General features: G+C 41.9%; 1 protein-coding gene across 1 annotated transcript in view; it reads right to left on the reverse strand.

Annotated features, from left to right (window-relative positions):
- Window positions 1–17,055, reverse strand: part of SEZ6L2 (seizure related 6 homolog like 2) — a 201,945-nt gene that overhangs the window by 45,948 nt on the left and 138,942 nt on the right. The window contains exons 7-8 of the mRNA XM_086928968.1: window positions 8,235–8,403; window positions 6,801–6,964 (exon numbers count right to left, since the gene is read on the reverse strand). Coding sequence (XP_086785094.1) covers window positions 6,801–6,964; window positions 8,235–8,403 — 333 coding nt within the window. The remainder of the gene's footprint in view (window positions 1–6,800; window positions 6,965–8,234; window positions 8,404–17,055) is intronic.

Here is a 17,055-nt window from a genome sequence, read left to right on the forward strand (position 1 = left end):
GTGTTTGAACATGGAGAAAAGAGTGGGACCCATCTGGCCAGGCCAATAAAGACCTATGAGGTTAGAATGGAGCAGACAGCATGCTTGACTCAAGAAGGAACATAGTATCTAGAGCAGTAGAACTTTTTAGTACATTTTAAGATTATTATATAGATTTGTATTTAGAAGAGTTTCATGCCCAAAGATAGAAGATGTTAGGAATTACTGTAGTAAACAAATTATAATACTAAGAACAGAGGATGTGTGGAGTGAATAGCTGCACAGCAGCCGCGGCCGGTAGTGGGAGTACCGGACGGGCGGTGACGTGGGGAGGGGGAAGGGCAGGGTGGGGGGTTTTAATGTATGGATTACGGAGTTTAACAGGTAAGTAAACATATAAATACATTTTAAAAATTTGTTGCGCGCACTGCATCGCATTTGGTGATGCAGTGCCCGCAACGAAATCCGTTTTATTTAATTATATGTGTACTTACCTGTTAAACTCCGTAATCCATATATTACTCCCCCCACCCTGACCCTTCCCCTCCCCACGTCACCGCCCGGCCGGTACTCCCACTACCAGCCGCGGCTGCTGCACAGGCCAATTCCCGGTGATGATCATTACCCACCAGTTGAAGGGGGGCAAGTGTTTCAGACATAATTCTATTTGGAGTACATATATCTGCTACAGGCGCAGGTGCCATACTGCAACTAACATATTTCTGTTTAATGGATTCCATTGGTTAAGGGCACTAAACTCTTTTCAGCAGGACTTAGTTGAAAATCAACAGCAAGGACTCTTTCTACCATCTGATATCGATTATAAAATACAGAAAGCAACCACTTTTAAAATGTCTTCCTGACAGATTAAGCAAAGGTATTGATACTTTAGCTCATGTTGATTAAAAGAGCTAAAGGCCTACCAGGCATATGGCTTCACTAACATCTACTAGTTCGTGCAATAGATGTATTAGTCATGTATAATATCCATTCAGTACATGTTGGACACAGCAAGAAATTCAGAAGACAAAATTCAGTTCTCTTTTGGCACACAGCTGCCTTTCTAGTTTTAACTGCTTTTTATATCACATCCATTAGGATGTTGGGAAGCATGTGGCAGTGGGCCTGTTTTCTTTGCTATTTGGCTTCACAGTGGAACTATTCACTAACAGGTAAAGTTTTAACACAGCTTATATTTCAAAATGTACAGTTTAAATTAAGCTTGTATGTAGATACCTTGATCTATACATCAACTTCATCAATGCATTGGGAATGCATGGTGATGACTTCAAAATAAGTGCATTAAATATTTTGGAATTACATTAATTGAAGATCTAGAGAGGCTAGCAAGTTCTGACATGGGAAGTGTACATAGCAATGCTAAAGAGCTCTTAGTCATTAATATTAGGAATAGGTTGAGGGAAACAAACACAAGTGTCTGTAGCTCCCTTGTTAGATTTGGTTACAATTTGCATGAATGCTCTAACGATTTTCATGATAAGATGTACAATTTAATAATTCAACAGTTAGTGTTGTTTTGTATTAATGATGGTGTGTGTGTGTGTGTATTAGGTGTGGGTGAGCCACTGAAAGCTGGAGCATACTGGAATCTCGAAGCGATAACGCGCCAAGTCTTCATGCCGACTCTGCCTCCTTCTCCTGGGGATGTGGTGTTATGACCAGAGCTGCAGACTGTGGAACTTTGAAACTAGGTTTGGGTCTCAGCATCGGCTCCAAATCACGTGATTAGGGGCAAATCACTTAATCTGCCTGTGCATATAAAAAATGCATGTGATCTTGTGTATTGTAACTAGTGCACATGTAAAGTGCTCCAGTACCTTTGGGTCGAATTCGCCCTGTATTTTAAAAACGGCAGAAGAATGCCTTAAGAGGTCAAAACAGAGCCTTAACATAAGGAAAGACAAATAGATACAAATTTACTGGCTAATGTAAACAGAGCCAAACCAAAACATCTGGATAAATGCTTAAATTGTGTGAGCTTAAGAAAACATTTTACATCAACAAAACTCTTTTTTCTTCAATATCACATGTGAAAGCCCTTTTGAATATCTGAGTTCAGACTATCAGTTGTACAAATTACTTTTAATAGGTACTTCTCAATACAGTGCTATAATGTGCTCTATTAATGTCAAAACTTCCATATGTTAAAGATATTTTATTTTTCAGCTTTGAAGAGAGTTTATCATATTTTACGTGGTTTATTGTATGATGTACATAACACATATTTTCAGGGCTCGGCTCATGCTATAATATCTGAGCCAGACCCTCAGCTCAACCCTGGCTCGGCTTTCCCAGTCAATTTGCTGACTCACTCACTTCTTATGTCTATGTGCTACTAATAACCAGATGTGTATATTGGCCCACAGCACCTATGAAGAAGAACATATGGTGTTATGACCAACTCAAGTCAAGCAAAACATATTTAAGGGCATATTCACAAGGACTAGCGATACCTATCACAAACACCAGTTAGAGGCAGTTTTTTTATCGCTGCCTAACCCTGAAAACTATTGCCATGTTAGCGGTGTATTACCAAGCCGTCGGTACATGGCGATAGTATCAGGGAACAGTGGTGAAAACAGCCGCTAACATTAGCGCGATGGTGGTAGGAATTCTGGCCTTAGCGGGCGAAAACCAGCGATAGGCCCATTAGCTGCAAAAAAACTCAAATTATTCAGCCCAATGTGAGCTTTCTTGCCTCTAATGCAAAAAATAGCCTATTAGTCAACCCCCTAAAGAAAATAAGCATAAAAAACAATAACATGCAGAATGGAGCAGCCAGGGCCAAGTGCAGCACACATCAACAACCCCTGCAAGCCAGCCAACATCCAGGATGGCCAGGATGTGAGCCTTGATGTCTCGCTGGACCTGCGTCTAGAGCCTGGATGCCTTGCTGGACCTGCGACTAGAGCCTGGATGTCTCGCTGGACCTGCGTCTGGAGCCTGGAGTGGGATGTGGGGGAGCTGTGGAGTCGATGATTTGTGGCAGTAGACATTGAGGCACGACGAACGCCCGTGAAGTCTGGCAGGACGCATAGAAAAACATTGCTGACCTGTCTGAGAAGACCGGCTTGCGATCCCTGGAGCTGTTAGTGGTAGATGCGCTCCTGCGCACTAACGTATACTACGATCCATCACCACACCGGGGTGCACTGAGGGGATTACCAACGGTGTGTGCCATCTCCCTGCATCACAGGCTGGATGATGGTGGGCTGGCCATACACTGTGGAGGGTGAGGCCCCTGTGCTATGCCAAACGTGTGTGGCCTGAGTGCTGCAACGTCACGCCTGAGGGGGCCATGCTGCATCAACTGCATCTGGAGGTCCACCAGCGGACTAGGTGATGACTGCTGTACCCAGCCTAGTGAAATCACACCTGGCTAATGCTCCTGCTGGCTGAGTCACATATTTGGAGAGAGTGAAGTGGATTGCGCCACGTTGTCAATGTCCAGGTAAGGAGAAGGTGGGGCGCGTAGCACAGGAGGGCTTGGGGCGAGTTGCTCAGGCTTATCACACGTAGATGATGCAACCCAGTGGTGGCTCTTCAGCTATGGTTGAAGAGCGTTGCTCCACAGCCTCAAGCAGTGCAGAAGAGGAACAATCATCACATGATGATAACTAACTGTTGTAATCATGCCATGTATCCTCAGGGGGTGAGAGGGTGGGTAGGACTATTCCAAACATGGAGCAGGACATGAGCGTATTGGCAAGCCCACTCAAGTGCGGAATGACTGTTTGGTCGGCCCACTCAGGACGCCCAAAGCAGTCATGCGCACTTCCCTGTTCGCAATGCAGCCCGCATTACAGCCTGCATGAAGAACATGCCCACCCCTCCGGCCCCTGGCTGAATGACTTGTCCTGTTGCCAATTACCAATCCCATCGCCGTATCGCAGCATTGTGATTGACTCAGGGGAGGGAGCCTTTCATGAAAGCAGACGCAGGAGATACGAAGACAAAAGACCAGGCTTCGAGGTTGGACTTCCCTCATTAAAATTTTTGCAACACCCGCTCAAACACACATCCCCGCTTCCACGCCCCTTCCAGTGTTCTTTCCAGTGTTTACCACCTCACAGCTGTCCAGCCCGCCCACCTCCCAGCACTTCACAATGGCGACTGCTGTGCACCCATGCACAGCAGGCATACCGGTTGTGTGCCAAAGGCACATACGTATTAGTGACCCATGCCATAACATTGCATTCAATTCCAATGCATACTAATACTAGGCACATTGAAACAGTAGAGTAGGTGTTGCATAGCGGGGACATAAATATCACTATTCCCACTTCAGTGAGTGCAACCTAAAACTAACCTTTACACCCCACACCCAACCGTGAACCCAGGAATACCTTTTTGAGCCCCCAAAACACACCCAAAAATCATATTTTACCCCAAAACACACCCCAATTTTCATCATTTACTCCGAAACACACCCCAATTTTCATATTTTACCCCAAAACACACCGAACTTTCATAATTTACCCCAAAACACACCCCAATTTTCATATTTTACATCTTGAGCACATACCCACCCGAAAAACGTTAAATTACCCTATTACTGACCTCACAATGCGTTGTAATCAAATGCAATGTAAAGGCACCTGCTTTGTCGGAGTTGTGTTGTTAACCATGTACTGCCTGCGTTGTAATAGTCATCTCCTGTGCCAAGGCAACCTAAAGGCTACACCGTTTGTGTCCGTCTGCCCCTGGTCCACGCTCAGCATCAAGGAGTATTCCTCTTGGACACTCCACCACACAACGCCAGCACCATCCTCACCGTCAACCCTGGATGCCACCTTGCCTGCCAGGACAATCCTCTGCTCTGGACCGGACATCGCCATCACCATCATTGACGGCTGCAGTATCACCCGCAAGGAGCACCCCGACCGTCAAGGACTAGGCATTGCCATCACCTACAGAGGCACACTCCGACTGACCACACACTCTATTGACCCAAGGGTGATGATGGACCACCTCAACTCCCAGATTGGGACCAAGCCCAAGCACATCCTCTGCGGCACCCTCATGTGCAAGCCCACCCGGCCCTGGCCCCCCATTCTCCAATACTGTTGTAGATCTCATTGCTCCCCAGGGTCTCCCCTCCACTGACGACATCCTACTCGGTGTACTCAAGTTCCACCTGGGCAACCCCAGTGAAAAGGACCGGTGGACTTAAGTTCCACCTGGGCAACCCCAGGGAAATGGACACCACCCCCTCCTGGGGAAGGTCCCCTACATCAGACGCAAGCAGCAAGTCACCGCAAAAAGCCACATAGCAGGACACACAGTTGAGCACGTCACCTCCGCCAGCGGGAACTTCAACTACAGCCACAACACCGTACTCTCTTGGACCGACCATCATTGGTAACATCCCGTCTTCACCTTGCCCACTGGATGCCATCGCCATTATTGCACCCCCTCGCAGCTGGATCAAGGCCAAAGAACGTCTCGTCAACTCCCTCCACACTAACACTCCACCAATGCTTGCAAACGATGACACTGCAGTGTGCAACCACCACCGATGGATCTCCAACAAGTTTACATTCGGGCACCCCTCATGAACGTCACTGCGTCAGTACCTTCCGCCTGCCTGGTGGCAGGCGTAAGGGTGACGCAGTGCCACAGGGATAGGCTGGCCCCATGCATTGCTGGAGTTGGGTCATGGTTGTGACATGCAGCAATGCGTGACTTTAGCACAGACAGATACATCAGGATTCCTGACGTATCTGTCAGTACTTGCGTCATAGAGCTCTGTCCAGTGAATACAGCGCATCCATGCTGTCACAAGAAGGGCATAGTCAGAAGTGTTTAACGCTGTCTTACTGCAGCGCTGCAACAATTTTTCATGACTGGGGCCCAGGAATGCGCACTATCTTATTGATGGTGCGCATACACTGTAGTTTTGTCACACGGCAGCGCTGCAACCTTGCTTGTAGCGTTGCCCAGCACCAAAACCTGCTGAGATGTGGCCCCAAGTGTTATCCCCATTTTTAAGACAGACCAGCTATTTTCTGGCCTAAAGTAGCTGGCTCTAACTGCAGTTAGAGACAGTTTTTGGTCTTCAGTAGTCCAATGATCCCCTTATGAATATGGAGTAGTGGTGTTTGCGGCTGTTTTTCCATAGGAACGCCTCTCCTGCATATAATTATCGCTAACAGAAGTGGCAATTATTACAACTGATGTTTTTGCCTAAAAACTGTCGCTAATGGCTGTTAGCGACAGCTTGGTAATAGGGCGAAAACATTATTGCCGCATTAGTGGCAGAAAAGTGCCACTAATGCGGCAATAACTCCTTGAGAATATTCCCCGAAGTCTTCATATGTTCCACAGGCACTCCTTGTCTCTTTTCACAGTTACATATTTAACATGTAAAACACTACTAATTTTAATTGACCTTCCATTGTGCTTTTGCTAACTTCAATATTCCTTTCTCTCTTTAGTGAAACTGATTTTAGATGATACACTTCCTTTCTGTAACAAATAGTCTACTCGATACAAATCTATGTGAAATAAAAATGTTTTCCAGAGAGAAACCATGAATGGAAGATCAGTGAAAGCATCACCAAAACATACTTTTCAGATCAGCAAATCAAACACAAGAGGCTAGGACAACAACACCAAACACAGCTTTCATAAACTTAGATTTCAAGGAGGGAGAATTGAGTAGACACGCATGTCTTTCTCTAGGGACATGAGCGAATGATTTTTAGTCTCTTAGAACTTTCTATTTGAGAGGCTAGGGATCTAGTAACAAATATCTTCTCTGAGGATTTTTGAAGGAAGAGGTTTCTATCAAGACTAACCTTCGTATCGTAGGCTGAGGAGAAGAGGTACCGCAGGATTTTCAGAGATCAGCTCCACATACAGGGACTGGGCATCACTCAATAGGCCACGCTCTGGGACGTCATCAATGTCGGAGTCAAAGATCAGAGAGGAGAGTTGGCTACTCCCACTGCGGATCACCAACCTGGACAGGACAATGAAGAGAGAGAAGGGGTAAAATACGTAAGGGAGGTGATGATCACGGAGGACAGAGGTGTGGGAAGAAGAGGGCAATAGAAAATTGTGAACGAGTGGGGAAGAGGGCAGGAAATGAGAGGAAGAAAAGGAGAAAGAAAGGGAATTGGACGGGAGTGGGTTGAACGATGAAGGCATGCAAAAGTTGGGAAAAGTGGTAACAGGGCAGATGAAGGGTCAGGTGCAGCATATAAGGGTGGGTTAGGAACAAGAGGGAGCGAAAGGAAAGAACATAGACGGAGTATGAGAGATATAGAGTTTAGAAATAAAGGAAAGACTGGAAGCTAGACACTCAGAGAGGTGGCGTATGGACTATTCAGGCATTATGGCATGTTGGATTCTAAATGAGTCTATACCCTTGGAATAATGGAGACTGATGGCATATTGTATACTAAGAAGGTTGGGAGCACTCTGGGCGGCACATTTACAAGATAATGATGCAGCATGGTGCTGCAAGCCATCTTGCTACACCAAACCGTGTCAATAGGGAAAGCTCAGGAATGCGTGATATTTACAACAATAAAACACATCCCTGTGCTTTCTTCTGCGCTGGCACACAATAGGCTACCTAGAACAAACATAGGCACCCTTGCATCATGGTGCAAGGGTGCCTACGTTGCAGGGATAATTGCTTTTGTGCAGGAAGGAGCAACTTCCTGCAAAAAAAGGCATTTTCCTCCTTCTGTGTATGCTGCAGGATGCAGCACACAGAAAGAGGAAAAATTAGGAGAAATAAAGGTACTTTTCCTTGTTGCACCACTTTTACGCCTCCCCTGAGGAGACATTAGATTTTGACGCATTCCCAGTTTTATGAACACTAGTAAATCTGGGAATGCGTCAGAATCTATGGGTGTTGAGTGGGAACACCCACAGCAACACCTATGAACCCCCCAACTTTCAAGCAGAGTAATGCGTGAAAGGGGGCCATATTTACAAAGCCATGAAAAGCCAAACAGGATGGCTCTGTGTGCCCTTATAAATAGAGGCCAGTACACTGTGCCATCGGAGCTTCAAAAGTGATGCTCCAGTGGCACAAGGAGCTTGCAAATATGCCTCTGGGTTCTAGGGCTTAGTTGACCCTGAAGCTTGCAATACAGCTAATGAGACTTTGGAAAATCACATAAAAAACGTTCTATAGTGAGACAACTTGACTCTACTGGTTCTGAGCACTAGATAGGCTGTTCACAAGTGTTCAGAACACAGAAACAAGGGATTGTTACTTGTCATTATCCTCATCCAGCGAGACTCTTTCAAAATGCAGGTGCAGCCTCTGGTTTTCTGACGCCTCAATCAGCCAGTGGCAGGTCAAGTTGTTGCCGTGGTTCCTGGTAAGGTCGGGGGACACGAGACGTCCTAGTGTGGCATTCCGTATAGTGCCTCCGCAGGATGCTGTCAGGAGGTAAAAGGTGAAAATTAATTGAGTAGGTTTGTAATTTTTACCTAATGTAGTACAGAGTAATATTGCCCTATCTATGATAGTGACTTGGAGTTGCAGTACGGGGACAAAGCAAGGTTTGGCCTTGTGTATGTATTGTTAGGAAAATAGTGTGTATTGAGAGGACAGGGTGCATTCTGTCATCTTCCTCCTTCTGAAAGTAGAAAAATATTCACATGACAAAGAACCTCTCAATAATTTAATTAGGAAACCCTGTGTTGCACAGGGATGCCAAATGCAACAAAAACCAAAAACAAAACAGTCTTTCTCAAATTAAAGGTTTGTTGGTAGGGTTCTGTCAAGAGGCTGACATTGTTCATGATGGTAAAAAGAAGCACACAGAAACTGTGTTGTATACAGGAACTGGCTTGCAAAGGTATGAGAGAAGATGGGAAAGAGAGGGAAAGAAAAAAGGGAATATCTATCAGAAAGAGAGATAATATATGTGTGTGTAGGTCCTAAGACGGGCTGAAATCCCTAGGACATCACATACATACAATCACAGACCACCCAGCAAGCTGCCAATGAGGCTTCACAGGTGTTTACAGTGAACGTGTATAAACACTTTGGGCTTTAGTTGCTGCTAGGGGAGAGATTTCTCGATTTCCGTGGTACACTCAGCTGAACACCCTGTCCACAAACCTGGAACAGTCGTTCAGTGAAGGCAGCGCTGACCATGGCTGCCCTAAGGAGAGGTATGAGTGGATTAGAAATACAGTTGTGGTTGACTTTGATTTGTAAGAGTAAAGGTGGATCTTCAGATGTACCCAGCAGAGCCTCCAGAAAGTCGCCAGTGGTCTCAGTGCTGCTTTATCCTCGTAAACCCTGGGCACTGGACTGCTGGTGTGACGCCTGTCCATTCTCACCACTCCGTGGATCCACGCGCTAGATACACAGCTCCGCCAGCTAAGGACAGTCTAACTGGGTTTTGGGTGGAACAAAACTCTTTGACTCAAGACAACATTATGTTTGTATTAATGCCTAAGTATCTTCTGAACTATGAGATTTTTTAACTGATGATTAGTTATTACTCTGTTTCAATCTTGCACATTTTAATGTAAATCGCTTTCAACGATGTCACACGTACATGTTGTTTGCCATAAATCTATAGGTTAATATTGAAGTCTGAGTAGGAATGTGTCAAATATTTGCTTGAATCCCATTGAAACATTCTGTGAGATGTTTACATTTCTTTTACTTTCTGGACTAACGTAATGGAATTGTTTCATCACCTCACTTTGGGTGTTTGTGTGTTTGTTCTCTATTCCTACTGTTATATGTCGTTGCTGTTTTCTGGATGACATAAAGTATTATGTGTGTGTATATATTTGTGTTGATGTATAACGGTGTGAGTCTCATGTTATCCTTTGTAGGATGAATATTTATATACATATACACTTTTTATCATATTACAGCGCTAAAGAAGTCCACATGTATGTGGACGAAACGCATGGCTGACCCCCCTTCATTTGATACATGCACCAATAAAAAGAGGATTTTCAACTATCATTGGTCTACTGTGGACATATTGAGATACATATTTATATATGCAAAAGTGGTGCACCTTGGCTTGCTTTGTTTTTTCTTTTACCTAATCTAGGTTGACACTTTTTGGGCAGAGGGTGTCTGCATTCTGTGCACACATGGTCACACTTAAAATCTTTGCTCTAACAGATACTTAGTTTGGGACATATCAGTTGTCTGTGCGGCATTTTGTTGGTCCACTGCCTGTAGCTTTTTGTTTCATATCTTCTGAACTATATAAGTGGCAGATGTGGATGATCTTGTAAAGATGGGTCAAGTCATAGTGGTCAACAAGTGAAAAGTAGATTCCTATTTTGCTTAGGATATGTGCTTGAGTTGTCTGACTCCCGCAGTGGACGAAACGGTTGAGAGTGACTGTTCTGATATATACTCAGAAGATAAGAGAATCTATAGGTTTGGGCTTTCAACAAGGAGATGGCTGCCAACTTCAGTGCAATTCAATAACAGCAAGACAATAAGAATGTGCAAACGCATTGTAAAAAAGTCCTACGGTAACTTATAGAACCAAAACCAAATGTATTCAAGTTCCATGGGTGGGAATGAGAGAATTAGCAATACCTGAACAACTAATGGGGTTAAACTTGGGACTTTCTGTGAGAGATTAGGAGTGGAGGAGCGGGAAATAAAAACTTCAAGGTCAGAACAGACCAAAAAAGTAGAGTAGCAAAAAATGGCTACCTAAGTTCAGGAGTGACCCTTGCAGGTAAGAGCAGTGGAGCGGGGTGTGGTGGAAGCATTCAACAGATGACGCTGAGGGAAAATAAGATCAATCGTCTGTCGAACCCCCCCCCCCACCCTGCCCCACTGTTCTTACCTGCATCGGCCGTACCTGCCTAAGTTGTGGAGTGCAATGGTAAGGAGAGTCAACCCAATACACCCTTGGAGGCTTGGACAAATCTGGTAATGTCAAGTAAAGTGTGCCAACAAGGGATTTTGTTCAGGAAATATGATTTCTTATGAGTTATTTAAAACAAAATTCTTTGATAGTTCAATATTAACAAATTTTGAACCAGTAATGAAATAAATTGAAAAACTTGTGCAATCAATGCGCAGAAGATCAAAACAGCAAAAAATAAAATACACACACGGGAATATCTTATACTTAATATATGAATATATTTTCATATGTAAAGCAAAATTAGCAGGGTACAGTTACAACTGAAGTTAATTCAATGCATACACATGAAAAAGGTATAGTACATTTTAACCTACATTCATGGGTAAAAACATCCATTCCTAGTTTAATCAAAACAGTCACTTAAAATACATCAATTATTGGGGAAATGGACAGTGCAGTCGACGTTTCGGTGTTCTATGATGTAAATACCTCAGACCAACTTCAGGACAAAAGAAATTGCATATAGCAAAGGCCCCTAGGAGGACATTATGAATATCATTACATTTATGTCATTTGAATTCAAATTATTATTAAAAACAAAGATAGCTTGTGTGACCAGAAAATTAAGCTATATATATCATTTAAACATGAAGGAAATATTCTCCCCTCTAATATTTTGCTATACCTTTGTCAAGATTGCAGGTTCGAAAGTGAGGGCTAGCTCAAGTATCGGAGTTGTTTCATCCTATCCATCTTTTTAAGTGGACAAATTAATATCAAAATGCTTACTTTTGACAAAAAGGCCAATCTGTGTAAACTTTAGCAGGATTGGTTCAATTTCGAAGACATTCACTGGTGCTCTTCACCTAACTCTGAAATCAAAATATAGGTGTGATCCTACACTTCCTTTTTAGTACTGATGTAGTGTGCCCAATTTGAATACAAAGTTTGTGATATACCTGATGTATTGATTGACGGAGCAGTGATGCCGATACCTTAAGGCGTATGAATTGGTCTCAACGCTTACAAATTAGTCTTGTGATAAAATTAGAAGGCGGATGTTTGAGTGAAAGGAGGCTGCTTTCTTAATAAATAAATCTCCCACAGTGCCAGTTATTTATATTCTACCCAAGATACACAAGAGTACAACAGCTCAACCGGGTAGACCGATTGTGTCAGGGTGTAATTCCATACTAAAACCCCTGGCTCAATATGTGGACTTCTTCATTCGACCTTTTGCGACTGAATCCAAGACCTACATCAGAGACACCACAGCAATCATCAAGGTGGAGGAAAATCATTGTTTTGATCCAGAGTGTGAGCTCCTAGTGTCCAGGGACATAGAGAGCCTTTACACCAACCTCCCTCAACAGGAAGTTTTAGGGATTATAAAACAACTACTGAACAGTCAACCCAGACCACAAATTGTCCCCACTGAGTTCATACTTGAATGTATCAGAATCTCTTTATGTGAGAACTTCTTCCTGTGTGAAAAGACATTCTACCAGCAATTGAAGGGTGTTGCAATGGGGGCTGTATATGCCCCAGATGTAGGGAATATCTATGTCTCTGATTTTGAACAAAGACACGTCTATAGCCCTCTAAATCCATTTTCAGCCAACATATCATGTTGGCTGAGATATTTAAACGATTTTTTTCTGATTTGGAAAGGAATCAAGGAGCTGCTTTCTGAATTCCATGATTGGTTGAACTCCAGGAATACAAATTTGAAATTTACTCGCGAAAGTGACAACCAGAATATGAATTTTTTGGACATTTCGATAAGAGTAGGAAGTGATAACACTCTATACACCACCCTGTTTACCAGGCCAACGGCCAGAAACACCCTGCTCAAATATAGTAGTCATCACACGCAGGCATTGAGGGATGGACTGCCTTTCGGACAATTTCTCCGTCTACGGAGGAATTTTTCCAGAAGAGATGATTACATCGAGGAGGCTAAGAAACTCAAGGAAAGGCTGCATGCATGAGGTTGTCCTAACAGACTTCTTAAGAGATCATTGAAGAGAGCTTGGTACAACAACCGTGAGGCACTACTTGAAGTTAAAGATAAGAAAACTCAACCTCATCTGGTATGTGTAACAACATTCGGCACAGCCACCAACCAGATTAAGAAAATAATTAATAAACATTGGGCACTACTTGCCTCGCTGCCATAACTGGTTGAAAAACCGCTCTTTTCATTTAAAAGAGGATCTAACTTAAAAGATCGGCTTGTCCATGCATATGAGATGCAGGAAACAAATGTAGTGAACAATATGAGACAACTGATGCCCGTGGCAGGACATTATAAATGCAACAACTGTGCTGCCTGTTCCACGACTAGAAACAAGAAATCTTTCGAACTTAACGGCCGAAATAACATCATTAAGCACTTTTCCAACCGGAACACCACCAATGTAGTGTACTGCATTCAATGTCCCCGTGGCCTGAAATATATATATATATATAGGCACAATGAAACAAATGATCAAAAAGCGCATTCCACAGCATCAATCAAGGATTCGATGCAGAGTTGAGAATGCACCACTTGTGGAGCACTTTAGCCAGGCTAAGCACACAGAGAAGGATATGGCTTGTTCGTTTATCGAAGTGGTAAAACCAACGATAAGACAGACCAATGTTGACAAAATCCTGACTATTAAGGAGAATTGCTGGATGTGTCACGCCGACAGTATTAAACAAGGCCTTAATTCCGCCACTGAATGGCATACACTAGCATGTATAATTTTGACAGGGTAATAGACCTGACCTAAGTACCTGTTGCACTGTTAAAAGAGATGTGCACAGTGTCAAAAGTACTGCAGACACAATGTAGAGAATGAAATAGATGTAGTTTAATCACGTGCTATATTTATTTAAGACATATGTACAATGTCAAGAGTAACATGAACATACAGTATGCTCTTGCTTACTTCATTGCAGACTGTGAACACGCCAATTTGCTAAAAGAGTGATTTCATCTTAGATTGTAAGCGCTTCGATGAGTTATAAGCGTGAGGTTTGAAGCAACAGTATGACATCACTGTAAGGCATAAGCTGTATAGTGTTAAATAGACTAGGAATCTTGGACCATCAAATGTCCATAATGTGTGAGTAAACAAAGTTTTTTGATGTATTCAATATTCAGAATGTGTCATTACAATACAACGATCTGATGTTTACTACATAACCAACGATCAAACTGTTTGTTTGGAAGCCTTTACAATACTGAGATCCGATGTGTAAAACATAAACAACGATCAAACTGTTTGTTTGGAAGCCTTTACAATACTACAATCTGATGTGTACAACATAAACAACAATCAAACTGTTTGTTTGGAAGCCTTTACAAAAGATATTTAGTCTGTCCTATACGGTATGAAGTGGCAACAGTGTGAAATTCTATGAGAGCGTGTCTTCAACATCGTATAGATATGCATAAATCATGTCAAGCAGTAAGATATGCCTCATTTTGCAGACTCTATACATCGATGCAAACAATATTGGATCTCCATGAGCCCAAGGTGGTTTTAAATGTAACAGAAACTACCAAAATATTTCAATGAAATAATGAGTTACCGCTGTAAACAGTTAGTATGCCATAACAACCTGACATTCTAAGATGGCCGCCACATAAAGGGAACAAGGCTAGTTAATGTCTTCCAGTTGTCCAAACGTTGACTTCCGGAAACATGAATTTAAAAGTGCACTCTACGGGCATACTCTTGACTGTACCGTTTATCGCTAGGGACTGTTGCCCGTTTGATCGTCTGCCGGAATGAAATGTAAGTTTACTTCGTTGCTGGCCGTTCGTTTGCTTTCTGTCAAGTAACGCAATTTAATAATATAGCAATTTCTACTGGTAGCTCCCGCTATGGGCTGCGAGATCGTCAGAGTAATTTATTTCATTGAGTAACCTAATTGCGGTAAAACATTTTGCATCATTATATTTTGAACGCTATGTCTAACATTTCCTGATGAGGTGTTTTTTCCGTTTTGTCTGTCCGCACTTGTTCGCTACGTCAACCAGACAGCCTTAAAAAGAGAGGACATTTGGTTACAGCGGCTTGCAACACATAACACCCTCCTGGCAAGAGCAGTCGCTATTGTTAAAAATGATGTGACAAACATAAAAATATGGCAACATTGCAGTGATATCTATGAATGAAGTTGATATCTATGCCCACGTCCATGCACTAAGTCGACTTTTAAGACGGAGACTTTTCTCGGCGATTTCTTGATGCCGACAATTAAAGATTAGACTCAGGCTTTAGTTTATGTTAAGCTTTAACACCTGAATGCGCAACCCAGTTAGGAATATTCCACATAGTTCAAATAGAAAACCACTATGCCTATTGGATCTATGTGAGCTATAGAGCTTTGTTGATGCTGTTCAGGTATTCAGTCTTTTTAAACACATATGTAGCATGATGATATGGATTTGTTGTCCCTTTTCCGGATTGGCTGTTGTAAAGATTGTATCACAAGACTAATTAAACGTGTTGAGACTAATTCATACACCTTAAGGTATCGGCATCACTGCTCTGTCAATCAATACATCAGGTATATCACAAACTTTGTACTTAAATTGGTCAGACTACATAAGTATTAAAAAGGAAGTGTAGGATAACACCTATATTTTGATTTCAGAGTTAGGTGAAGAGCACCAGTGAGTGTCTTTGAAATTGAACCAATCCTGCTGAAGTTTACACAGATTGGCCTTTTTGTCAAAAGTAAGCATTTGATATTAATTTATCTGCTTGAAAAGATGGATAGGATGAAACAACTCCTATACTTGAGCTAGCCCTCATTTTCGAATCTCCAACCTTGACAAAGGTATAGCGAAATATTAGAGGGGAGAATAATTTCCTTCATGTTTAAATGTTATATATAGCTTAATTTTCTGATCACACGGGTCATCTTTGTTTTTAATAATAATTTGAATTCAAATTACATAAATGTAATGATATTCATTATGTCCTCCTAGGGTCTTTGCTATATGCAATTTCTTTTGTCCTGAAGATGGTCTGAGGTATTTACATCATAGAAGACCGAAACGTTGACTGCACTGTCCATTTCCCCAATAATTGATGTATTTTAAGTGACTGTTTTATTTATGAGGATATATGTAAGTGTTTGATTAAACTAGGAATGGATGTTTTTACCCAAGAATTATAGGTTAAAATGTACTATACCTTTTTCATGTGTATGCATTGAATTAACTTCGGTTTTGACTGTACCTTGCTCATTTTGATTTACATATGAAAATATATTTATATATTGACTATAAGATATTCCCGTGTGTTTGTATATTTAGTTTTTTGCTGTTTTGATCTTCTGCACAAGTTTTTCAATTTATTTCATTACTGGTTCAAAATGTGTTAATATTGAACTATCAAAGAATTGTTTTTTAAATAACTCATAAGAAATCATATTTCCGAATCCTAAATTGTAGAGTGACATGACAAAGGGAGAGAAAAGTGAATACAAAACAGTGTTACAATACAAAGAAGAGAAATTCTAAAAATGTGTATGAATAGGGCAGCTCCTATTCAACGGCTGCTAAAAAAGTTGCCCATTGCACCTTCATCGGGGGCTCTAATCTCAAACCAACTGATTATAGTTTCTACCAAGTGACAAAATGTAGGAGCAGTACAAAATGTATCTCAGTGAAGGTACCAGAATTCCTTGGGATGAGGCTGGATGTGAAGTTGATGTGGTTTTTGGCCACGGTTAAAAAAGAGTCCCATATAATATTAATATTTCTCCAGTAATCGGTCGAACACTTTTAAATGGTCGATAAACAAAGGTATGGAATATTTACAATGTTCTGTGCAGAGTCAGTGTTAGTAGCACTAATAAAGGAGCAACAAAAGAACCAGAAATTGATAGCTTAAGAAAACGGAAGGCAGGAAAGCATGTCAATTGGTGTTTTAAAAGTTCAGATATGCAACCTTTCAACTGTATTCGAAATCAATATTTATTTTTATACAGCCTTGTTTTTATTTGTAAGATAAAATGTATTGTGTCCTTGTATGTCTAAATCATATTTTTACGGCTTGACTTCTAGTCAAGAAGGACTAACCAGGACAAACATTCCTGTGAAACTTGGTTTTCTTCTGCAGTTCTTGAAACTTTGTTTTATAAAAATGAATTCACGTTTGGAAACAGATTTTTGTACAACTGCTGAAAAAGGCAGTTGGTCCTATTGTCACTGGCA

This window comes from Lissotriton vulgaris, chromosome 7 (genome assembly GCF_964263255.1).
Source record: "Lissotriton vulgaris chromosome 7, aLisVul1.2, whole genome shotgun sequence".
NCBI lineage: Eukaryota > Metazoa > Chordata > Amphibia > Caudata > Salamandridae > Lissotriton > Lissotriton vulgaris.